Here is a 26,843-nt window from a genome sequence, read left to right on the forward strand (position 1 = left end):
TCTAAGAATATAGGCCTAGAGTTAACTAGACATCTAGATCTAGCCTGCACAGAAACACTTGCTACACGGCCAGACACACATGGTTGAGACTGAGAAATGGCCGCAGAAGATTGGCTTTCCTCAGCGAAGATTATATCTGTACAAAGAGCTTCAGAAGAAAAAAATGTTGAGTACAATTTGAAGAGTGGCGTGCGTGTATTGTGCGTGTATTGAGTATTGACTGTTGACTGTTAATGTATGTATGTTACTGTTAATGTATGTATATATGATGGGCCATGCGGAGTCAAGTCTATGTGCTGTATCCACTATCCAACCATTGCACTTTGAACTTGTCACACTGTTTAGACCTTCCTGTATGATATGCACAGGGCTAGGGACTGTATTAAATCTTCATCTTCATATTCTTTCAAATAGCTATCAAATAGATACCTGTACGTGGTGGATTGAGCAGTTATCCATAATCAGTGTCTGTCAGGGAATGGTTGAGTAACTGCTTCTCTCACAAAGTCTACAAATTTTTCACCATTGTTTGAACCAGAAGAAGTTAGTTCATAAGCCTCATAAGCCTCAACACCCTCAGATGAACACCCTCAGATGACATAGCAACCACCACGTGTAAAAAGTTGTGTACAAACAGCTCTTATAGCATACCCAAACTTGCGCAGCTGATCTCTTCTGTCTGTACCAGTTTCATCCACCCATACAAAAAAATCTCGAGGATACTGCAACATATTAGCCATGAATGCTGCTCTATGTTCAAGTGATCTTTGCTTTGGTCAGCTTCTTCCTGTTTCGATGGATTACCTTGCACACACACTCTTACTCCCGTTACTTCAAAAATAGACTTCGTGAAGGTATATTGCTGGATTCTCACAAATCAATCCAATGATATAAATCTCATGTAAATTATCTAGCTTCCTCAACTCATATCTTTCAGCTCTCTTCAAGGGAGCAACATCACCAGTTGATTCATACAATCTGTGAGCTGTACCAACTGCAATCTGAAGCCTGTAGGCAATCTCTTTATAAGTGAGACCCATTCCTATTCTCTGCCAAACAACCCTCCAGCCAATGTCAGTGGAGTAAGCAGAAGGCTCGGCAGAAGTCATATTATCTGTAGTCGTATCTGTTTTTTGAATCACGGAAACGATCACGAATATTCGAAGTCAAGAGCGAATGTACTCCAGCATGTACAGGTACAATTGCAAAGCTCTCATGGATTTTATAGGACTAACAGCTATGCAATCAAAGTAACAACAAATTGGAGACTCACCTTTTTGTCCGGTCAATGCAGCTGGTAGCATACTTGAGTACCATGGTACCAGGCCCACATGCAACTATAGGATTATAGTAGCAGTATCTAGTTATTGTGCCCTACAGCTACATGCTATAATAGTATAAAGGCACACTACATACATTCAAAGAAGTATTTTGAGCTTACCTACAACTTGCTTACATCGTAGATCCAGCTTTTTAACATGTCCTCTTGGCTATAAGCTTAATCTGTTTTACTCTAATTTACTCTAATGCTACAACAAACACTAGCTAGCTAGCTACTTTTAATTTTAGCTACATTTCTTTTCAAATAATTACTTCAACTTGGGTGTGGCCTACTATAATTAGCACACGCACGTGACTTAGAGACCACGCCCCATTAAATTGAAGTACAAATTAATATTGATTTCCTTAGATACATTGAGCTCAATGTGGGTGTGGGTGGTTCAAACAGCGGTGGTTTTGGGAATCCCCAGCATCTGTGTCAAGAAAACCTGCGTCAGTACACCTGGTTTTGGGACGCCCCCCGAATCAAACCAACATATGTACTGCGAGTTTGCACTTCGATGCTGGAAGACCCTTTCTTTCGTAGACACCTCAGTAATCTGGGTGGAGGGAATCTGGGTGGAGGGTGATGTGATGAGTCAGAATAGCAATCATGTGTTTAAATGTCGACTGTGATGTTCCTACTTGTTTTGGGTCGCTAAGGGACTCAAAGTAACCTTGGTAACTTATTGGTTTAATCATGTGATGGTGTTAGCCTGTAAGAATCCTTGGAGAGTGGTCGATGATAGGGTCCTTGGTCCCCTTTCCCTACTGTTTAATGCAGACACCTCAGGGTTAATAGGTTAAGGTAGAGGATTCTCATTTTGAGGTTTGTATCACACTTTATAACACTAACACTTTAACGGTAACACAACAACACAATGGCAGCACATAATTGCAAGACACTTTGTCTTGAATCCTTTTCTTCCTCTTTTCCATGGGGAGAAACTGTTCGCACAGCCAAAGACCTGGCGTCGTGTTGGAACGTATGCCTTCTCTGAACTACTCTACTGGGCTCAGGGGTTAGGGTACCTACTGGTTGTTTCCGTCCCGTCCCGTCCTATTGATTATTATGTTACAACAATGATAGTCGTCTCAGCCTCCACAAGTTGGAGTATTGATGCAATCACACCCTATGGAATCGAACGCTGTAACAGAGACAAACCTGAACCGTTCGCCAACTCATGTCGTCGTGATCGTTGACAACCTGCCCCGCACCTCACCTTCTAGGTGACACACCTTTTAACAACCCTAGCACATTCCCTAACCTCGTGATACAACTTCTCGTAGTCCGCGGGGCTGTGGTTGTGGTGGACATCCAATAATCTTTATCTAACACTACATGACAACTATAACCCTATATATAGGAAAGAAGAAAGGAACAGTCTTGTACTCTTCTCTTAACAAATATTCTCGTAATTCTAATTAGAGCACGTCGTGTTGCAATTGTTGGTCAAGAGACAAGATTTGTGAGATAATTCTTGTTTATAAGGGTTAGGCTCTGTACTATAGTGCCGACCAGAAGTGAGGATCAGGTTAGGGAATGTATTTGGGTTATTTGGTTAGGTTAATTTCTAAAGGCTGTGAAGAGAATGTGTGCCACTTAGAAGCCGTGAACCGGAGGCACAGAATCCAAGTATTATGAATGAATAACGGAGATAAATAAGATGAATGAATAACGGCTGCTTGTCCTAAGTTCTTGTATGTTTTGGTCTCCAGCTGTCGAAGTAGAGAGAGAAATTGTCGCCGTGTCGTCGTCAGTGTACTTTCGTCTTGTTGTCTCCCAGGTCTTCTTTGTCTTTGGAGCTCCTCAGCGTGGCGGTGGTGGTGGTGATTTCCTCTTTGCCTTCTTCTTAGCAGGTTCAGCAAAGTGTGAGGTAGAGTCAGACAGGACCGTTGGGTCGACCTCGTGAGGGAACCTTCCTTCACAGAGTATTGAGGATTGGCTGTGCGCCAGGTCCGGCTGCTGGCCCTAGTCGGTTTTCAATCCAAACTTGTTGAAGACGTCTCTGGGTGAACTTGTCATATGCCGACTAGGGCCAGAACGAACATGGCCTGTCTACGTCGACAGCATCTTGTGCTCCTTGAACACCGTTCGTGTACTGCCGCTTGTTCTCCCACTCCATGCCTGCCCACTCCATGCCTGCCACGATCTGTAGGGGTGTAGGGGTTAAGGTGAGGAAAAGTACTGAGTTAATATGATATGTACCTGTAGCAGGTGGTGCACAGCCGAGTCGTTGGCCACGCTTCTAAACATCTCCCACATCTTGGGACACTCGACGAGGGCCACAACGTCCTTCATTTCCACCCGTGACTGGGTGGCACGTTTCCTGATTGTGATAATTACATAGCATAATAATTATGATGTGTCAAATCTATACCGTCCTTCCGCCATGGGTCCGTCCGACATTCTGACGGAGAACTCCATGACCATTTCGTTGGCTTCTTCCGCTCTGCAGCCACTTCTTAAAGAACCTAGGAAAGGGTGACTCGGAGACCTGGTCGGGTTGGACAGCAGAGCGGGTTGGACATGGTGGTCCACTTCTTCTGCTGTCTGGTGACGTTGAGCTGCGGTATGCCAATCTCTGCCTCTCACAGCTCTTTTCAGCAGGTCCAACCTTTACTCCGTCGAGTACTTGGGGGTGCTTGGCCGGGTTTGCTGTTGCAACCTACAACAGGGCACTTTCTGTGAAACCTGACTGCCGACGTACGTACGTACATGTGTATTTAGTTAGCATGTGTGTGTGACTCATCACTGCTGAGGGTCATCGTCACTCGCGGTTGTCAGGGGTTTTGCTCGGAGGAATTGGCAATGCATGTGTAACGTGTAACTAACGTCTTCATCATCCGCATCATCATCATCATCACTCTGTTTGTATAGTAACTCTGTTTATAAACTAAACGAACGGTATATATGCAAGTATTTGTGCCTAACCTCATCAACATCAAGGATTGTTGGACAATTTCATTGGCTATCTATTTATAGTTTACTGTCATTACGTAATGTTATGTATGCCATGTGCGTTGAGAAGTATCTCACTGCAAAAATCGAAATAAGTGTTAACGTTTGAACTATCTAATATAATCCTAGTCAGCAGTAGCACCTCAGTGCATGGAATAGCTCTCTCTCCGAAATATTACATGGTCCTTCGAACCGGATAGAGCTACTAAGCTGTGAAGAGCCGTTTAGAGAAACTTCCAAAATTGAAGAACGTGACCTCCAATGGCGGAAGAACTAACGCGGAAGAGGAGAGTGAGAGGCGGCCACAAGGCGTCCGCCACTAGGATAATGACAAGAGTAGAGGAGATGCTGAGCTCTGGAGATGAACCACAACGAGCTGTGTTGAACCAGTTAAGCATGAGCCTCAAGGAGAAGCTGGAGGAGATTAAGCTACTGGATGCTGAGATTCTGACGCTTGTGGGAGATGATGAACTGGAGGATGAGATTGGGCGAGCTGACCACTACAAGGAGCGTGTCTACGCCAGCCTGATCGAGATTGAGGCTCCAGTGACATCTTGGGTCCCTGCAAGGACTACACCCGCAATGGGCTATGCCAGCAGTAAGGTCAGACTACCTAAATTATTGATTAAGCCTTTCAATGGGATTTTAACTCAATGGACTCCCTTTTGGGACTCGTATAAGTGTGCAATTCATGAGAACCCCGAGCTTTCAAAGGTTGATAAGTTTAATTATTTGAGGTCTATGGTGTCTAATACGGCCCTCGAGGCAATATCTGGTTTGACCCTCACAGATGCTAATTATGACGAAGCGATCGATCTATTGCAAAAGCGATTTGGTAATAAACAACTTATCATAAATAAACACATGGAGCAATTGCTACATGTCGATGGGGTGGCCTCCCAGAATGATACCAAAGGGATCAGACAATTGTACGATGTGATCGAATCGAACGTACGAAGCCTCAAATCGTTAGGGGTCAGTGCCGAGTCGTATGGATCGTTGTTATCATCTGTTTTAATGAGTAAGCTACCGTCCGAATTGAGATTAATCGCTAGTCGAAAGTTTGGAGACAGTGAAAGTTGGGATTTTACAGAGCTATTGGGTGTAATTGAAGAGGAGGTTCAGGCTCGAGAACGGTCAACAACACGGGCGAATTCTGAACCTACGCGGGGAACTGAAACCCGTCGACCAAAGGAACACCCGACTGGAGCGGCACTATTTACCGAGACCACCACACTCAAATGCTGCTTTTGTGAACGAGAGCATGCTTCGCAAGATTGTCGAACGGTTGCAAGCATTGAGTCTCGTCGCGAGGTTATCAGAAGAACTGGTAGATGCTACATATGTCTTGGAAAGGGGCATGTGTCCCGGAACTGCCGCAGCCGAATCAAGTGTCGTAGTTGCAAAGGAAGGCACCATGTCGCGATATGTTCAGGCCAACCTAGGCGAAAGGCACCAGAAAAACAAACAACAGGAATCACCTCGTACAGGAGGGCTCGACCCTGAAGCCCCCCCTTTCCAGCTACCAAAAACGGGATTATTATGGACGTATTCTAGTAAACCTGTACTTCTTCAAACAGCAAGAGCCACTGCATACAATCCAGACTGTCCGTCAACCTCTTTGAGTGTTCGAATGGTGATGGATACTGGCAGCCAGAGATCATACATTACAAACAGTGCGAGGAGCCGACTCGAGTTGACCGCTGCAGGAGAACAACGTATGACTATCATGACATTTGGGTCCGCCCAGAATGGTGACAGTGTCTGTGAATATGTAAAACTAGGGCTCAAGCTGAAGAATGGGGAGACGCAAAATCTCTCACTGTTCACTGTACCTACGATCTGTGAGCCGTTAAAGCCTCATCCCCTCGTTGACTATAGAAGGACATATCCACACTTGAGTGGATTAGAGTTTGCTGACGATCCGGAAGACGCTGAGACAATCCATGTGGATATGCTAGTTGGGTCTGATCACTATTGGGACCTCGTAACCGGAGCACTGCAGAGAGGAACAAACGGGCCAGTTGCCATCGAAACGAGACTCGGATGGGTTCTCTCTGGTCCTATTTCCACTCCGAGTATGGATTCTCACGGTTTAATAACACATTCGCTGCACATCACTTGTGAAGGATTTGAGGAAAAGATGCTGAATGACACGATGAGATCGTTTTGGGAACTGGAATCCTTTGGAATCCCAAACACAGATCGATCACTGTACGATAAACTTCGTGACACAATAGAGTTTCGTGAAGGAAGGTACGAAGTTCAACTTCCATGGAAGGCACCGAGACTGGACCTTCCCAACAACTACGCGCTTAGTTTGAAGAGATTGAAGGGGTTGCTTCGACGCCTCCGACACGACCCAGATGTACTACGCGAGTATGACATGGTGATCAAGACGCAGTTTGAGCAGGGGATAGTTGAATTAGTAGAGGATTTGGCAAACAGGCCCGATGTACACTATTTACCTCATCATCCAGTAATCCGAAAGGATAAAATGACCACGAAAGTGCGAGTGGTCTACGATGCCTCGGCCAAAACGAGTGGGCCCTCTCTCAACGACTGTCTGGACCAAGGACCGAAATTCGATCAAAAAATCCTTGACATTCTTTGTCCGTTTAGAACCCATCGAGTTGCTGTAACAGCCGATATCGAAAAGGCGTTTCTTATGATATCTGTGGCAGCTAAGGATCGAGATTTCTTGCGGTTCTTGTGGGTGGACGATGCAGTTAAGGACGAGCCGAGAATTGTTGTGTATCGGTTCGCTAGAGTGGTATTTGGGGTGAATGCCAGCCCCTTCTTGTTGAACGCCACCATCCGACACCATCTTGAAATACACGCGGACACACACCGTGAAATTGTTTCCAAGGTGATACGGTCGATCTATGTCGATGATATTGTAACAGGTTCACAATCGGAAGAGCAAGCTTATCAGTTGTACAGTGAAGCTAAAACCTTGCTGAAGACGGGTGCATTCAACTTGCGAAAGTTTTACACTAATGCAACGAGATTGCAAGCTAAGGTGGACCTCGAGGAGTCGGCACAGCATCAAGATGAGCCTAAGCCAATGGAAACATATTCACAGTCCACACTGAGTGGCAATGGAGAACTTTGCGATGCTGAGCAAAGAATTCTTGGATTGAAGTGGAATATCACCTCAGATCAGATTATCTTCTCATTAGCCGATTTGGCTGAACAAGCCCGAAGACTGGAGCCCACCAAAAGGAACGTCATCAGCCTTATCGGGAGGGTGTATGACCCATTAGGATTCTTGGCCCCAATTGTAGTGAGATACAAGGTGTTCATGCAGTCTTTATGCAAGGCCAAGATTGGCTGGGACGAGAAAATACCGGAGGCCTCGATAACGCAGTGGAGCAAACTCGTGTTGGCTTTGGAAGATGCGCAGCCTTTGACAATTCCTAGATGCTACCTGGAAGCTGTGCAAGGTGAAGTGCTTTCCTATCAGCTTTGCGGCTACTGTGATGCCTCACTGTCAGCGTACGCTGCAGTTATCTATTTGTTGATTGAGACCAAAGACAAGACTCACATGCGATTTGTGGTTGCCAAAACGAGAGTGGCACCTTTGAAGAAACAAACTGTACCTAGACTTGAGCTTCTCTCAGCAGTATTGCTCGCAAGATTAATGAACACGACAAAATTGAGTTTGAACCCAGAGATTGAGATATCCTCCTTTCACTGCTTCATTGACTCCCAAGTCGCTCTATGCTGGATAAGAAATATAGGAAAGTCATGGAAGCCGTTCGTGCAAAACAGAGTGTCAGAAATTCGAAACCTGTTCCCAGTTGAGTGTTGGAATCACATACCAGGCGTTGAAAATCCTGCTGATGTGCCCTCAAGGGGAACTACACCTCTCGAATTATTGGTGAACAAATTGTGGCGAGACGGTCCTAGCATGCCATTTAGGTATTCTGACAAAGCAACCGATGACGACCTTCCCTCGGAATGCCTCGAAGAGCTCCCGGCAAGCGAGAAACGAGCCGTACATGGTCTTTTGACAATCGAGGAGTCTTCTGTTACGAACCTCATTCAGGTCAATAATTTTAGCGATATCAACAAACTTGTCAATGTTCTCACCTACGTATTGAAGTTTTGTTCCTATATGAAGAGACTCATATCTCCTACCACAGTTTGTAAAAATGAAAGAATGATTGCCGAAGTACTCCTAATAAAGGAAGCACAACTGTTGCTGAGAGATCACAAGAATTTCTTAATGTGGGAGAAGCAGTTGTTCCTTTTCGAAGATGAACATGGAGTTTTGAGAAGTCGAGGGAGAATTGCCAATGCAACTTTACCATACTCGACCAAGCACCCTATTATTTTGCCGAGTGACCATCCTCTGACAACAATGTATATCCGCCAATCTCATAGTCGAGTGCTACACAACGGTGTAAAGGAGACCCTCACCGAACTCAGGTCACGATTCTGGGTGATAAAGGGAAGAAGTGTAGTCAAGCAAGTTCTTCACAGTTGCAACACCTGCAGACGACACGAAGGAATGTCCTGCCGAGTACCACCACCCCCCCCATTGCCTACTTTTAGAGTTCAAGAAGCACCACCCTTTACGAGCACTGGTGTTGATTTTGCTGGACCATTGTACGTCAAGCATCCTGGTGGAGTGCAAACGAAGGTTTGGATAGTATTATACACTTGTTGTGTTACCAGAGCTATCCACCTGGACCTTGTGAGTGACATGTCGGCACCCGTTTAGCGCGAGGAGAGGCTTACCTGCAATGATGATATCTGATAATGGCAAAACTTTTGTAGCAGCAGCCAAGACCATCAAGAGGGTCGTATCCAGCCCAGAAGTACAGAACTATCTGGAAGGAACTGGTTGTGAATGGAGATTCAATGTCCCAAGGGCCCCATGGTGGGGAGGCTTGTTTGAACGACTTGTCAGATCGACTAAACGTTGCTTGAGGAAGGCTTTAGGTCAAGCCAAGTTTTCGTATGACGAATTGCTGACTGCCTTGGTAGAGATTGAGATGGTGCTAAACTCTAGACCACTCACCTACATTTCTGCAGATGATTTGGATGAACCTCTCACACCTTCACACCTGCTTGTTGGCCGACGACTTATGAGCTTTCCGGACCACCTATTTTGTGACGAGGATACTGATTGCGAAGTGGACAGTTACCAACTAAATGCTCGATTGAAACATCTTAATTACTCATTGGATGCCTTTTGGAAAAGATGGAGAAAAGAATATTTGGTGGAATTGCGTGAAGCGCACCGTCACTATCGCAGTAATGGAGAACCACAAATCACTGAAGGTGACGTTGTTGTTGTTTACTCAGATGCCCAACCCCGTAGCTTTTGGAAGCTCGGAAGAATTGAACGACTACTAGTTGGAGCCGATGGCCAAATCAGGGCAGCTAGTAGCTAGTGTTAGAATCAGTAACAAGGGACGCACATCAGTAATGAACAGGCCCATCCAGCATTTGTACCCACTTGAGGCGGCCCCACCAGCTGATCCTGTGTTGGACGATCCTGCATTGGAACCCACTGACGACAGCAAGAATCCCGACCAATCAACTAACGTTTCGCTGAGACCAAAGAGGTCTGCTGCTGCATTGGCTCGTGACCGTATTCTAGCACAGGCAGCCTCTGATATGGAATTCGACACTGATAATGGAATTTGACAAATAATGAATATGAACATGTGAACACATAAAACGTTTTAATTGTTAGCCTTTACACATTTTAGTTGACCACGTAGCGTGTCAAAGTGGGGAGAGTGTTGGACAATTTCATTGGCTATCTATTTATAGTTTACTGTCATTACGTAATGTTATGTATGCCATGTGCGTTGAGAAGTATCTCACTGCAAAAATCGAAATAAGTGTTAGTTAACGTTTGAACTATCTAATATAATCCTAGTCAGCAGTAGCACCTCAGTGCATGGAATAGCTCTCTCTCCGAAATATTACAAGGATAGTCGGCTTCTCCACCACCAGCCCTGCCATCTCCTTGCGTCGCACAGTCTGTACAGTGTCTGGTTTAAGTGTAGTCTTAAATTATGACTGCAGTCGGAGCGCCCTATTGTTAAGGGCCTTAAATTATGTGCCCCCACTGCACCAGCAGTCGGATCCCCTACCCCAGTACCTGTGCCAACCTCGTGCTGGTGAGCGTCCTATTGTTATGGTTGTAATGGCCTTAAATGATGTGTGTCTAACATCAACTACCACTGCACCAGTCCACCTGTACTTGCGTCCTGTGTGCAGCAAGTTGTTAAGTGTATTCATAGCTCTTAAGTCTGTCTACCCTCTGTCTTAAGTGTAAGGTAGGTTGTTAAGTGCAATTACTTGAGGATGGCACACTCTCTGCTGATCATTCCTTTGACCTCTTGGTTCTCGGATGCGTGTCCTATTGTTAGTACATTTCGCTCTCCCAGGTACTTTAAGAGTTTCACACTTTCACACTCTTGAGACTGACCTCAGGTAGAGTGCCGTCCTTCTTCACCTTCCGAGCCTTCAACCACTTCCTTTTCTTTCGAAGCAGGACTCGTCAGGATCGGAAGAGTGTGAACTCAGTTCAACCTGTGTAAAGTAGTAATATGTATTGATTAAGTAATGTGTAACACCGTCCCGTCCCTTTCTGGACCCTGCCGACCATTTACCAGCAACCGAAAAAAGGGTCAGAGGTCAGCAACTTATGGATGGCACTGAGCACCCCACTGAGCACCCCATCATTGTGAGCACTTGGTTGAGCACTTGGTCTGTCACGTGAGACTTCTCCCCAACCGTCAGATGAGAGATGAGGAAGCCCCGTCACGTGATTCTCCGTCACGTGATTCTCCCCTCGACGAGACGAATCCCTGGCTATAACCCTAACCCCTAACCGAAATGTATTTCTAACGCTAATCTAACGCTAATCTCTCCTAAACCTAACCTATCTATCCTAACCCCTTCTAAACCTATTATGTATTATAATTTATACAGTTATACAAGTTATACAGTTATACAAGTTAATTGTATAGTGTGTACATGTATAGTGTGTACACTGCAAAAAAAGTACACTGCAAAAAAGGTTTTGTTAAATCAACAAAAGTTGTTGTGGTAACAAATTGACTTGTAATTAATTTGTGAGGGGATTTCCTATAGTAAACAAATGACCACGGTTAGTTTAGCTCCTCGAGGAACCCTGCACAGTACAGACTGATACTTATAACTATTAGACTATAATACAACAGAGACGCTGCTACACTCTATCATGAGGAAGAGAGGACCACCAATTAGAGAGGACCACCAATTACTTCTTTCTTTCCTGTGGCTAAAAGGAGCAGAGTATGATCTAATCAACAATAAAAATTAATTATTAATAATAGGAAAAATAATGTCAACAGATGTTAATGATCCTGAGGCAAGTAGCACAGAGTCTGTCACTCTCGCGGACAGTCACAGTTCTGATGAAGACACTGTTTGTCCTGCGCTTCTATTGGTCCTTCTGCTGCAAAGGAATAGGACATCGGTAAACTATTAGAACAAAACGTTGATTTGCATAAGCTAAGCAGGGATGATAGGTCTGAGGAACATCAAACAATCATGAGATTGACTTGTCGTGAGTGTGTATCCGATCCGAGCCTCAAGTTAATGGATAAATCTACAGTTAGTCTACAGTATATACAGAGTGTTCTTTATCACAATCGTTCAATAAGATAAAATACGGTAAATAATAAATTAATTGTCCACCGATTAAAATACGACTTGGTATCTACCGTATAGCGGGTAATTCGTTCAACTCGAGAAAAGGTGAGTAAAATCATTTAATTAAAAGCATCACATCACATCACCCTCCACCCTCCACCCTCCACTAAGAAAAAATTTTTCCACACACTTGATCCTTTCCTTAGCTATAAGTCTGTCTTAGCTATAAGTCTGTGGTGGGTAGATCTCTGCGCATGTGCAGACCGGTTACCGGTTAAGCAAGAAACCCTGTACCACTCGTCAGCAAGGTAGGCTCTCTGTCTCTTTGTTCCTCCAATTAGTCCCGTTGTCACGGGAGTGACCCCCCGGTCATTCCTGCCTAAGGTATGGGGGGGTCTTATAGACTTTTATCATACAATTGTATAATGGTTTAGACCATCTGCCTATAATTCATGATACCGGTTTTTAGGTACACTTTTGGCTCCAATCAAAAGATATTTACATTTAAGTACAACTACAACTACTCACACATTTGTGGTAATCTACTCTTGAATGAACTGTACCTTGCTATTAACCATCCTGGCTCACATTGGCCGGAACACCCACACCTGGGGATTGTAATTAAACGACTATAAAAGGGCGTGCCGTGGGCAGCTCCGACCGGATGCAACGGGAAAATGAAAAAATGACAAAAGATAAATTTGTTTGAGTCTTACAAAAAGACGCTATAATGTATCACTTCCTTTGATACGCCTTCTTCCTGAGTATAGCGTGAGCTCTCGCACGAGGTAGTTCGTTCAAACCAGAACAAAGCTACAAACTTATTTTCAGCGTGCTAGGCACGGTTTTAGGCACCACGATAGCGCTAAGCATGCCAGAGGCTCATTGCCCTTGGACAACTAGTTACAACCCCCGACCATAAAGTCGTGCCCAGAATTCAGATGTGATATTTACTTGGCAATACCAACGCCAGTGATGATCATTTGTGAGCGAAAAAAAAACATTTTCCCGTCTGTGCACTAGCAACCCATCGCTGTTTCAAGACTGCCACTTAGTTTGTAATTAGAACATTACGCAATTCAATGAAATATTGGAAAAGTGGGTGTGGTTTTCTATCTGTCTGTTTGTTTGTGCAATTTGTTTGTGCAATATTCATACCCATGGCCCATGGGTAGTTATTAGTTATTCATTTAAATCGCATGCAAGCAGAGTAACTGAATGACACCAAATGCGCATAGCAAACCATCAGTAACCACTGATCAGCTGGAACAGGAAGAGGAAGAGGAAGTGTTACACTACGGACGTTTTTTGTAACAAGATATTACTTGATAAAAATGTTATTGCATACATACACAAATAAACATACACAAATAATAATGAATATAACATTAAGTATTAACGTCGAATCAAGAGTGCACTCGCCAAGCACTGTGGTTCAGCGGTTGAAAGTATACTATATATTCTCGATGTGTTCAGCAGTAATGATGTGGACACAACTCGTCCTACTGCAATAATATTATGTAGCTATGGATGGGATACCTCGTGGTCGTGGTCTGCTGCCTAGTTTGTTCTAGCTCACAGTGTTGGTGGCAGGCCAAGAAAACAAGCCCTTTCGGTCATGCATTCAGTATGTCCACACCCTCCCGGTAATTGCCCCAAACGCTATTTTCGAATGCTCATGGACAAACCGATCGAGCTGGCTTGTGGTAGTCTGGCTTGGTCGCGAGTAGAGTCTCAAAGTCCCTGCTGCCACTCAGAACCTGCTGCCACTCAGAACACCTCGATGACCTGAACACCTCCGTCTGCCGTCTGAGAACCGTTAGGAAGTGTGTGTGCAAAACGTGGTCACCACCTTAGAATTCATAAGGACAGCATGTGTGGGACTACACCTACTGAGCATACCAGAAGACGCAACTAACTCAAATCTAAACTGATTATGCACAACTCTAGCAGGAGGACAGGTGAGAACAATTATTATTGTTAATACGCCTCTAACCTTGGGTGCAAGTGAGCTCACGTAGAGTGGCCAGTGGGAGTGTGGCCGGTGGGAGTGCTATCCTGAGACGCCGCATGTACGAAAGTGGGTGAGCGGTGGTGATGAGGCCATACAAATGAGCAACGAGATCAGGACGACTGGGCACGAAGAGCGGGAGAAGCAGCTAAAGGGTGATTTCGTCTTCAATACCAAGTTATGACTTATGAAACGGTAAATAAATCCAGGACTTTTTTAACCAAACAATTCCATCTTAGCATCCGAATGTGAAGATTGCTTCCGAGAAGAACTCAAGAGTCAGGATGGCTGGGAGAAGATTGAAAACATGTGAGGGTACATTAACCAATAATACATGCACACAAACAACTGTGTACAATGCACTTACGATGTATTTAATTTAATTTAGAGAGCTTGGTGGGGATAAGTGACCTTCCAAATTTGTAACATTGATCACCCCAATTAACAGTTCAATGTATTGCAATTCTTATATTTCAAGGTTGAACTATATAGCAGGTTGAGCCTTATTAGTTATTGCAGTCTATAATTAGTAACTATTCTAGAACATTCTGACAGGTTAACTATGTGTATAATTGTTTTTGTGTCAGTCTTCCATTAAACATAAACTTTGAACAGGTTATGGACAGGTTATGGGCCCAGTCAACGCGAGGACTGTAGGAGACAAGACTCAGAAGTAAAAAAAGAACTAAGTCTTCAGGCAATTGCAGAACTAGATCTAGCTACACGTTTGAGTAGCTACACGTTTGAGGGTAGCTACACGTTTGAGAAAGTCTAGTATGGAAAAATTGGATAACTTGGAAGTTTCAGATGAACTATGGAGAAGTGCTGCAGCGGTACGGACTAATTTTCAGCAAAAGACGCTTTTTCTTTTTCGTCATGGCAGTCCAAGGACAGCACTCAATTTAGGAATAGCAGTACTTCAGAATGGAAATGAGGAAATGACTACACACCTTGAAAGAACTTACCGACAGATTGATGCGCCAGGTGGTTACGCTCTTAGACCCAAACCATATGCTACCGTTGTCACAGCTCACAGTTGGAGAGACTAACTCCTAACTCTACAACAGTTGATACTTCATGAGGAGAGAGACACAAAACGAAGCGACAAATACCAGCAGAGGAGACTTGGAGCTGCAACCACGCCTGACAAGAGCTCAGGACTGTCCAAATTAAAATGACGTGGAATTTTGTTATAATGATATTCATGCGTGCGACGTCATCGCTTTGGAATGTTTATCACGTGCGTGGGTGGCAAATGTCTGTAATTACTAGTGAGGGCGGAGCTTGGGTCACATGACACTGTATTAAAGTTGACCGTAGCCTGAAAGCATTTGTTGTAGGCTACCTGCCTTAACCCTTTCCCGGCTTTAGCCGTCATATGACGCGAGCTATGCGCAGTACCAGCACATGCGCATTGGGCTGCTCTTTCACGTGGTATCTACGCTTCATGCAGTACTGTCGAAAGAAAAGTGACCGTTTGCTACAAGATCTTCGTAGTACAACCTTAGCGAGGTTCTAGGGCAGCTAGACAGTGCCTTGTTGAGTAAGAGGACAGTGACTGGGATCATACCAAGAGAGGAAACTACTTTTCAGAGGTCAAGCTATAAATATAGAGCCTGAAGAACCGGAGGAAGAAGCATGAACCAAAGTCCTGGAGCTTGTAAGTAACTATGGAGTATCATAATGTAGTCTTCAGTATGGTATGCTTAGTCTAGTTAGTACACAAGTGGACATCATGAGCCACCATTGAACTTGTAAACCTGTGTGTAGGTGAAGAAAACGTTTCCCGATATGACCTCGCAGACTGCTGATTGAACCATGAACCATGTCACCGTGAGAACATTGAGAACACTTATTTAGTGTCTTTAGTTATTCATACAATATTCATAATTGTGAAATGTGTAAAAAAAATTGTTAATTATTGGGGGTGGTCAGTTGCTAGGTAACGATGATGATGTCATGGTACCCCCAGGATATGGGGTACCTGTAGGAAATAGTTGCAAGTGATTACAATGCATGGTTCATGAGATATGTATTTTTAAAGAATTTATTCTGTATTTTGTTTTTTTAATTAAAGCCGGGAAGGGTTAAACTAAGACTTGCCTTAACCGTCACGGGCCACAATCGGGCCACAATCGTGGCCCGCAATAGTGAATTTTTTTGCGAAATTCTAATTCTGCGATACTTAGGAAGAAGTAGCTCGAACTATGCACATCCCTGTATAGAGGAAGAGCTGTAGAATCACGTGCAATTTAGTCTAGAATTTTCCAAGCCACGTTGCTATGTTAAAATTTCATTAGCATCTTAGATGTGCCGATATGCTTGAACAGCTTGAGGACAGCAATGGCGATGTCTCCTCTGGTGATGACAGTGCTTATGAAGGAGAGGGGATAGTAGGATACCTCCCAAAGGCTACCAGCTTTATGCACGCTGATGAACTGTCTGGGACTGAGGACATGCATGACATGGACCTAGACGCTAGAGCTATGGACCAGGACGGTGAAAGACCAGGAGAGGGCTCACTGTGTGTCTCTGGCAAGTAGTAGCTAGAATATCAGTAGTAAGTATAGTATAGCTAAAATAGAATTAGCAGTAATATAGAATTAGCAGTAATGAACAGTCTTTATGTGAGCTTGTAAATTTCATAGATCGTTCACCGATATAGTAGATATAGTAATACATGTACGTAACATGTACTTCAAATTGATATATCTTAGCACTGTTACATTCATATGATGTGAAAATCAAGCTTAGTCAAGCTTGGGATTTTATCTCACCGCTGGCCGAGCATAATAACCGTGGTGGTTGTTATGGCAACACATGTTGCACCATTTTATTCCTTGTTGTATGGGCATTCTAATGGTATATGGTTCTAGGCATTTTATTGCTCTGGAAACCCGATAGAGAATTTACAGACCTCATTGTTAATTAAGAATCCGACGGTTAAAGGAAGACTATTAGATAGTCTCTGGGTAGCCATCCAAAATGAAGCTCAATTTCCAAAAAACTAATTAGCTTAATTCAATTATGCTAATTAGTCCCATAAAATGGTGATGACGTCATGGCAGTTTTGTAAGAAGAACTACAAATGCGGACATGAAGAAGCTAAGATCAAGCTTCAAGCTGCTTCAAAAACAAGGCTAGATGAACATCTCATAGCTAATCAAGCTGGGGAAGAGTAAGAGTTACTGCATTCTTGAGATACACCAGAGCTAAAGAAGCCAGCATAGCTAAGGCAGTTTTGCACATATCCAGCTAGAAACATACTCCTAACCAAGTACCACCGCATTTGTTGCTAAAGATATTGGAGAATAGTTCCAGCAGCTAGCTAAGCAAGTACCTAGGACACATGACTTCACTTGCAATGAAAAACATTATGAATCTCATTAACACATTAACACATTAACACTACATCATCTACATTAAATGTTGGCAATGAATAAAATTAATGTTATCAGTGCCTGACCCAGGCCTTAAGTACCCAGACCTGCTGCGCAACTTGCAACTCAAGAAGCTACATCTGTGAATCTGGAGAAGTAATCTGTTTGAAGACAACCAAGGAACAATTGCTATGGTAAAGATCGCACCAAACATATTTATATCAAGTACCACTATGTGCGAGAAATCCAAGTGACTTATTGCCCAACTGTTAACCAAGTCATTCGTCTTTGGGAATTTTGGAACCTTTCATTAATGGGAGTGTTGTTAATGGGAGTGTTGAGGAGTGTTGAACATATAATTTTGATTATGACTTATTTATATTTAGTATAACTATTCTAAAACATTCTGACAGGTTCTTATTTAACCATGTGTAGTGTATAATTGTTTTTGTCCATTAAACATAAACTTTGAACAATTCTGACACCTTGCATTCCGCAAGTATTGATTGCGATTGATTGCGAGCCAGATGCAAAGACAAAAGAGAAGAAAGTGAAGCAGTAAGCACTGTATGTAGTCTGTATGTACATTATCCATAGTAAATGTATGGTTTACATTGATCATCAGAGCTCCATGTACTAACTGGATATCTTGAGCTAGGAAGTAGTCATGGTTGCTTGAGAGTGAGAGTGATCAGAGTGTAGGGGGAGTCAGAGTGTAGAGGGAGCATTGAAATATGCAGTAGCTGTTTAATGTAGTGTGAAAACAAGGATTCAAAAGTAACTTGTTTTGCGGGGGAGCTACTGGTTAACAATAAATTGTACATCATGTTTAGTTCTACATGTTGCTTAATGATCGTTTATCGTTTTGGAATTATCGTTTTTATCATTTTTTTCCCAGGGGTACTCAGAAAATCAGAAAATCTGCCAAGACCCTTTTGTATCCTTTTGTATGCCAACAGCAGAGGGGATACACCATTGCCCGCGAATTGTGTGTGTTATGAGGCAGTCTAACTGGCAGTCTGCCCCGTTTACATGACGATTCAATCCGGATGAATTGTGTGTGTTATGAGGCAGTCTAACACTAGAGCCCCGTTTACACGACGGACACGACGATTCAATCCGGATCAAATCCGGATTGAATCCGGGTCAGTTCTTGTCCAAACGAGCAAATTGTATCCGGGTTAGTGCGCATGTGTGTAAACGATAGGCGTGCCAGTAAAGCGAGTTGAAACGCCCCTAGTGCTAAAAAGAACAAGACTTGCACAAGATAAAGAACCTGAGACGGCTTGATCGTCGTTTGCGATGACTTTGGCGGTGCCCTGGATGCTTTTCGAAGGTAGTATGTAAGTAATATAAAAGATGCCTTAGGCCATAGGATACAAGTATTGCCTAGGAAGTATGGCGAGGATGATGGAGTTTGTTGCAATTGTCGGCTTTTTAAGAGTTTGTAGAAGGAGTGCTGAAAGGAGAGAGAAGCTTAGGAGAATGGAAAGGAAGCAACAGTTGTTGGATTTCAGGAGGAGGAAAGAAAATCTGAACGTACTGTTTTTGCTGTTTTTGTGCAGTGTAAATCTTGGTGCTACAGCAAGACTGATATGGGAGAAACCTCGAAGCTGTGACTGGTGGGATAGGGTAGTTCTCTCTGCATTTACTGCATAAGATTGGATAACAAACTTTCGAATGTCAAAGGTCACATTTGACTACCTGTGTGACAAGTTGTCGTCAAGTATCGCCAGGATAGACACTGTCATGAGAAGGCAATGACACTTTGGTTTCTGGCGACTGGTGCTGACTATCGGACTGTTGGGCATTTGTTTGGGGTCGTCTGTATGTCTGATCAGTAAGGAGGTTTGTGCTAAGATAGTTTCTGTTTTGTTGCCCCAATATGTAAAGTTTCACACTGGCTCAGCTCTCTCTGTTGTTGTCGGAACCAACTCGGGTTTCCACAATGCGTCGGAGCAGTGGATGGTAGTCACATACCGATTGTGTCCCATGTTTGCCCTGCCGATTATTATAACCGAAAGGGTTGGCATTCTATTGTTTTACAGGGAACGGTGGATTTTCGAGTGTTTATCGATTTGTATGTTGGTTGGCCTGGTCGTGTACACGACGCCCGAGTCTTTTCAAACTCAAGTTTGTGCAGTAAGGGACAAAGTAAGACCAACAAACCAGTAACGCTCGGTGGTACTGATGTTCCACTTGTGAGACTTATTGACAATGGTCGCCTGACTTCCCAGCAGAGGAAATTTAACTATAGGCTGAGCAAGGCACGTGTGATGGTCGAGCACGCATATGGGAGGCTGAAAGGCTGAAAGGTCGATGGAGATGCTTATGGAGATGCTTAATGAAAAGATTAGATGAATGTGGATGATGCGTCAGAGTTGATTGTGTTGCATAACATATGTGAAGTGAAGGGAGAGTTTTTTTAATGACAATTGGACTGATGGTGTCGAAGAGGTTGATAGTACAAACAGCTCATCTTCTAATACATTACAGCCGTCTAATGACTCTATTTCTATTCGAAACGCCTTCATGCAACATTTTAGATTTTAGTCAACAGTGATGTAGTTGTATAACAGTAAGTGGTTGTAAGATACATAATAACACACTCAGGCTGGTTAAGGCCGTTTCACAAATACAGGCCATAAATGAGGGTGCATTGCAGTCTATTGTGTAATGGTTTCATTGTGTACCTTTTTATTCGGGATTCATATTAGATACGTAAAATGGATCAGGATGATAACACCGTTGCCATGGTTACGGCCTTGTTGTGTACATTAACTTGCTATTTACTTGGCGCTGTCTCCAATAATCAATTTCATGGTTCAATCTTAGTATCAAAACAAAGCTCTTACTACAGTACAATAGAAACCAAATGGATATTTAGGGCTGCTATCACATTTTTTGTACAATAAGCATACAAAAGCATTTTTTTAAAGCTATAATCAGAGCTAAAATGAGCTCACACCAAATATCCACTTTGTTTCTCACTAAAAGCTTTCTTTTGATACCAATATTGCTTTCTACAACTTGGTATTGGAGGCAGCATTTTCAAAACAATTGTTAAGGCAAGTCATACTTGGTCACAGTTAACGCACATACCAAGATAGTAACCATGGTAATAATGTTATCAGATAAAAGGTATTCCTGTTCACAATACATTTTGTGAAAAATAATGTGTAATTGACAAAATTTTTTACAAAAAATGGTAGTTCTTTATAGTGCACTTTTTCTTCAATTTCAAGAAAAAACGGCCTTAACCTACCTGAGCAGGAAGTAAATACCACAGCTAATAAGGATACAGGATAATAGTCATTATAGTCCTTGGCCCTGAGTATGGTGGTGGTGGTCTAAGATGGTGGTGGTCTAAGATACATAATAACACAATAACACAGTAAGTAAATACCACAGCTAATATCGATACAGCTAATCAGGATAATAGTCATTAATAGTCCTGCCTTGGCCGGTGGCGATGGTGGTGGTGGTGGTCTAAACATGTTTGCCACCATCCTCATATCATATTCCCTCTCCTCCATTTCTTGTTCTTTTTCCCACCTTTCGTCTCCGTGTTTCGCAAATCTTGCCTCCTGGTACTTTAAAAACTTGTCCATGGTTCGCTTTTGAAGCCTTCTCCGTCTTCGTCTTCCTCTGTAGTTGTGGCATTAATTTTAAGTTTTTATCAGTGTTTAATTATTTTACCTGTTTCATCTGCAGGGGGTCTGATTCTGAAGTCACCTGCAGAGAGGGGGCTCCATCAACGGCATTGTGAGCCTCAAGTTCATCTGCATCTGGGAAACAAACGAGTTTACCACTTGTCAGAATTATTGCATCCTGGCTGCCTAGCAGCGAGGGTGGAACTGTTGCTGGCCGATGACCCAGGATGGCATCGAGTTGGTGGTAGAATTTGCAACTCTTTCTACCCTTCCTGTTTCTTTGTTATTGTCTTTAATTTCTCTATATATCCTTTTCAAACATATATCCTTTTCAAACTTTTAATCTTATTTCTACATTCTCGTGTGTGTCCTTCTTTTAATTTTTGTGATATTTCAGTGAAAACAACCTTGGCCCCATCCAATTCCTCTTGAATATCACTCTCTCCCCAGACAGCAATGAGAGCTCTCACCTCTACATCACTCCATGCAGTGCCACGGGACTTTTGTATCATAACAGAAGCCATTGACATACTATCACTTGAACCACAAAAATTCTAACTAGCTTTTGATCCAGTGCAGCTGTTTACACGGCGCCTAACCCGGATTGTATCCGGGTCGAAACCACATCCTGATGTGGTTTCGCTAATCCAGATTAGAACCCGGATTAGGCCGTTTACACGAACACGGATTACTTTTATGAACCCGGAATAAAGGCAAACGGGGCTTTAGACTGTGCTGAGTTCCTAGATTTAATTTTATTGTAAATGCATGCCTGTTGAGAATTATTTGCAAAGAGAAAGTCATTCGGAGCAACTACAGTAGCTAAGTAGTTGATCAGCATCTGCAGCTTTTCCCCCAATCTCCTCCCATTAAATTAACTTCCTGTGAATTTCCGGTGCGACATGCATGGGACGCGTGAAATCCCTGTGTTTCCAATCCCTCTCCTCTACTTGTGCCTTCTGTGTGTTTGAAGCTCCAGACAATGTCACGAACCTCAAGATTGCTCTGCAGATGGGACAGTCTTCACAACAAGTACTTATGAGTAAAAGCATAAAATAATAAAATAATAAATTACTAAGGGTGTTCTTTAGTGGCGCTGCAAACATATAGCAATGTTATAGCAATGTAAAAATAATTGAATAGGTCGCTTATGGTGTGTCTTATGGTGTGCTTTAATTAAAACAAAATAAATACATATTTTTCTTTAAAAATCAGAACCATATCTTAAGAACCATATCTTAAGAACCATACTATTTCCTACAGGTACAAGGCCATAAGCATGGCCATAAGCATCGATATTCTCACTGTCTAGCAGGTTATACACTACGAAGTCATAATCAAACAGTCATTCGACGGTACTGCACAAAGTGTACCTCGAAGCAAAATGTTGAAAATACCACGTGAAAGAGCAGCTCAATGCGCATGTGCTGGTACCTACAGCGTGCTCCAACACAGTGTGCACAGTTGAAAAATCTCGGTCCGCTGGACGACATATGTCCGAGAAAAGGTTAATCGCAGCTGCGTGCCAAAGTTCAAACAGGTCAATGTTCATCGATATAACTGTTTGTGATGATTACATAACATAATATTCAAATACTAAATATAGAACATTGCATTTCCCTTGTACTTCGGATGATAAATAAAATAAGAAATCATACGATGCTTAAGAATAACAAAAGATGATAATTATAACAACAAAATTATAACAACAAAATAATTGACATAACAATAGAATATAAAATCAAAGAAAACTCACAAAACCAAGTCTAATGATTAACAGCTTTTAAGTTCCAAGGTATACAAATTGTCTATACAAATTGTCCATATCTTTGTGGTACACTCACCGTTCGTGACGATAGTCTCAATGTAACTGGAACTTCATCTTCACCTTCAGCAGACGGAGGTGTTGTGTGTTGTGTCTGGCTCCTTGCTAGCACGAACCATTTTTCCCTCTGAATCAAGTAAAGTTTACACCCACCCAATAATTGGCAATGCAGCTTAGGGATTTTCTACCGCCCTTTCTTATTGATGGAAGAATCATAAGAAGAACATAAGAATGGGCAGTCAGCAGCAGAGCAGAAGAAGCAGTATCCAGGCTGCCGCTGATAAAGGAGTGGTTTGGCTCAAACCAGAGCAGTATTCAAAGCTTAAGAGTAGGGGGGCTCGAAGCAGAGGCACCTGTAGTCCACAGAAGCAGATTGTCCACCGAAACTACAGAAACTGAGTATACAGCCAAAGATGACTACAATGCAGTATGACCACGATGCACTCTTCAAAACCAGGAGACTCTACACATTCAAGCCCAAATCAATCACCAACCGAGTAGAGAAAAAACAAACAACAACTAGCAGTCAAGCCCAAATCAATCACCAACTGAGTAGAGGCATCAACAGACGTAGCAGGATACACAGCATCTACCACAGCACCAACAACACCAACTAAAAACACTTCTGAATTCCGAGCACAAAAGTAGATCCTTTGCAGCGAAGAGTGTTAGTCCTGACCAACACCAACTAAAGATCCTAAGAAGACAACACATTCAAGCCCACATCGTATGAATTCGAGCACCAGCACAGCTGTTTTAGGCAAGAAAAATATATTTAAAATACAACATTCCAATTGTGTGATTTACTTCCGGTTTGTATAGAATAAAAACTGGGATTTGTAATATATTTTTAGTTGCAAGAGAAGTTAAAAAGAATGTCTACTCCTGGCTCAGCTCCCGTTTCAAACGAATTCATCCACTCACTTGGATCAAACAACATTGTGAGTGAACCTAGATGGTTTATGATCTTGAAATGCCTCAATGATAGTGCACATGCAAGTATCCGGCTTGTAAATGTAATGGCATACGATGGATCCACTTTACAACTTGGTGGTAGTGACCATAAATTAAATCCCATTTTGCTGTCTGTTGTTGCTTCGACAAACATTGTGTCCTACTCGAGGTACGCTAGCAACTGTGGTATTTGTTTTGAACTCTTGTTTCACACAATTAGAGAAGACACAAACAATCCCTTTGACTTTTCATATTTTATGAGCAAGATTGAAGATTGGAAAAGAATACAAGAGTTCAAATCAGATGCTCAAAGGCTATGAGCCATAGCCACACATTAACAATTTCTATTCAAGAGACCGAACTGTTGTCAGACATTTTAGTGTTAGCAAGAAATTTTGAAGTAGCAGACATGTTGAAATTTGTGTCCATACATAGAATAGCACCTCTTTAATGTTTTTTATTGTTTACAGGTCACAAAGAATATATTTGTTGATGGAAAGTATGTCCCAACAGATTTGATTGGCTTGTTTGAATTCATGTGCACAAACTCTGAGCTGCTGTCAACCTCTGACATATGCTACGTACTGCACGCTAACCAGAAAGTGCTCAAAGATTTCAAATTGAGGCAGGTCAATGGGCTCTGGTCTTGTTGCCAGCAACCCACTTGCAGGTTTTCAGAGGTGTGGAACAGGCTGAACGGCTCCTCTAGCAAGTCCATTACAGATGTCAAGTTCAGTGCAAACTGCAGGCCTTTCAACGTTGCAAAGTCCAGCATGGCATGGGACACTGTGAGTGTAAAGAATGTCAAAAAAAACATTGTTCAAGTGCATTCCTACATGCCTGTGCTGGTCTCTAGAATGGCCATTACCCCCAAGTGCGATTGTCCCAACCCAACACTTGACTGTGCCGACTGCACAACTGTCTACGCCAATGGGGACAGTTTGAAAAGATTCATGAGAACTAGGCAGGCCTGCATTGAGCACATACAATCCCAATCCGAGCTCACAACAGAAGACTTCCTGGTCCTGTCGTCATATTGCATGGTACCCTCCTCTGGCAAAGTGCAACCTCAGCAATTTCGAGAACAAATCTCCCAGGAGACATATGTTTATAACCATGTGTTCAACGAGAATTTTACTGGGGTTATAAACAACCTCATGCTTTGTTATTTTGGATTTTACAAAGGCTTTGATATTGCACCAAGCGAGATGCTCAAGAAAATACTGTTCTACTGCATGAGGTGCCAATACATCAGGTCTAACAAATTCAAGACCAGACAACACTTGGTGGCAAAAGACACCACCACTGTTGACACCATGCTCAGCAACTTGTTTATACTCAACAGCAAGTCCTCTATTTTGAGGGAGAAGGTCAGACAGCAGTACATGCACTACACTGTGAACTCTGATGAGTACACCTACGAGGTGGCAGAGATACTGAGTGACACTTTCAGGTCCACCAACAGCAGGCTCTCAGGCAATGTATACTTCTGCAGCATCTTTCATAAATTCAAGAAATGCACCGACCAAACGTACAGACACATTTTGCTGAACTGTGCCCCCTCCAGAGACAAACTTAAACACAACAGGTGCATAACATATATGGAGTTGTCAGACGATGGAAGAGAGGAGAGGCTGTACACCGTGACTCCAGAGCTCTTCAAGTACAGAAATGCTTCAACTGCAATGAGCTATTACCTGAAGCTTGCCGACTTTTTCAAGTTGACCACAAGGCTCAAGAGGAGCATGGGTGTGTCCTTTGGAAAGAAAGACAAGAACAAAGTTTATGTGGAGCCAAGCTTTGACAACCTCACAGAAGCTGAGCTGTTTTGGCTGAGGCAACCTCACTCTGTCAAGAGTTGTGACAATCTGAGAACATTGAAAGACACGCATGCAGTCACAATCTTCCCAGCAGATCTGGTTGAGAGCAGTGAGCCCATGGAGCAGGACAATGAAGATGACACAGACCTGCTTGCCACAATTTTGAGTGGGCTCTCTGAACTGGAGCAGATGCAGGTTGCAACCGCACCAGCCCCTCCCCCTGAAATATTCGAGGTCCAACAGTTGACCAGCAGTGACATAACTCAGAAATATGACTCAATTAGACAATCTGTAATTAAAGCACTGCAAATGAGACAATCATAATATATTTTTTTTTGTATATGGTTCTGTGTTGAAATAATTATCCTTGCACTCATGGCTACACTGGATGAACTTAAATTGTATGTGCAGAGGAGCAGGGCCACAATCAACAGAGCTTTAAATAGACTGAGGAACGGTGGTCAATTGCCACAAGTGTTTAGTGGCAGAGGAAGGTCTGCCAGGGGAAGAGTGCCCAGTCCAACATCCACAGTGCCAGAAAAAATAACTGTTCTGAATGCACTGGACACCATCCTTTCCAATAGAAGAACAAGCCAAAAAACCAAAATAGAGAGACTCAGAGCATACATCCTCAGAGTAAATCAGAGGTCTACCGACATAGGTGTGCTCGAACTAATAGCAAACGTGAGTGAACAAATTCACGAAATTACAAGGCCTCCGGCAGAGGAAGAGGACGAGGATGAAGGTGGAGGTGGTGGTGCTGGAGGTGACAACGAGAGCGGTGAAGATGGTGATCGTGGTGACGACGAAGGAGACAACGGTGGAGGTGGTGGTGGTGGATCTGACAATGATGACAACACCCTCAGACTAGGCCAGCCCCTCTACTCTGCTCCAAGTCTGTCTGATGCTGTCCCCATAGGTTCCTACCACCAACTAGACACTGTTGGGGAAGTGAGCCAAGTTATGTTCAATGGAGGTATAGTGGCAGCATTGCAGTACAACTTGGATGATGTCTTAAGTATATTTGCTCATGTTTACCCTGCCACAACTCCCCTGGGTTCTGTTTTGTTTACAGGCTATATAACTGGAAATGGCAGACTGTTTGGCTTTGGAAGATATTACCCCCAATCCTTGCAAGATGTTCTGGACCAATTGGATAAATACAACATTGGACCAGAGGATGCTACTGTGGTCAGAGGCTATTTCCAGGACGGTGGAGGCTTCGTAAGGCAACACCCTCACGGTCCTTTTAT

The 26,843-nt window shown here is 43.1% G+C and overlaps 1 protein-coding gene and 1 long non-coding RNA gene across 2 annotated transcripts; both read left to right on the top strand.

Moving 5' to 3' along the window:
- The first annotated feature begins 4,315 nt into the window (after positions 1-4,315).
- LOC135341784 (uncharacterized) lies at positions 4,316-9,040 on the top strand. The gene has a single exon (XM_064538443.1). It carries the CDS (start codon positions 5,547-5,549, stop codon positions 9,009-9,011), a length of 3,465 nt encoding a protein of 1,154 aa, XP_064394513.1. The 5' UTR covers positions 4,316-5,546; the 3' UTR covers positions 9,012-9,040.
- Positions 9,041-13,608: 4,568 nt separating this feature from the next.
- Positions 13,609-17,080, top strand: LOC135341726 (uncharacterized). The gene is made up of 2 exons (XR_010396598.1): positions 13,609-15,618; positions 15,729-17,080. It is a non-coding gene; the product is annotated as an uncharacterized LOC135341726 (long non-coding RNA).
- Positions 17,081-26,843: the final 9,763 nt, after the last annotated feature.

The sequence above is a fragment of the Halichondria panicea genome, chromosome 9, assembly GCF_963675165.1.
Source record: "Halichondria panicea chromosome 9, odHalPani1.1, whole genome shotgun sequence".
NCBI lineage: Eukaryota > Metazoa > Porifera > Demospongiae > Suberitida > Halichondriidae > Halichondria > Halichondria panicea.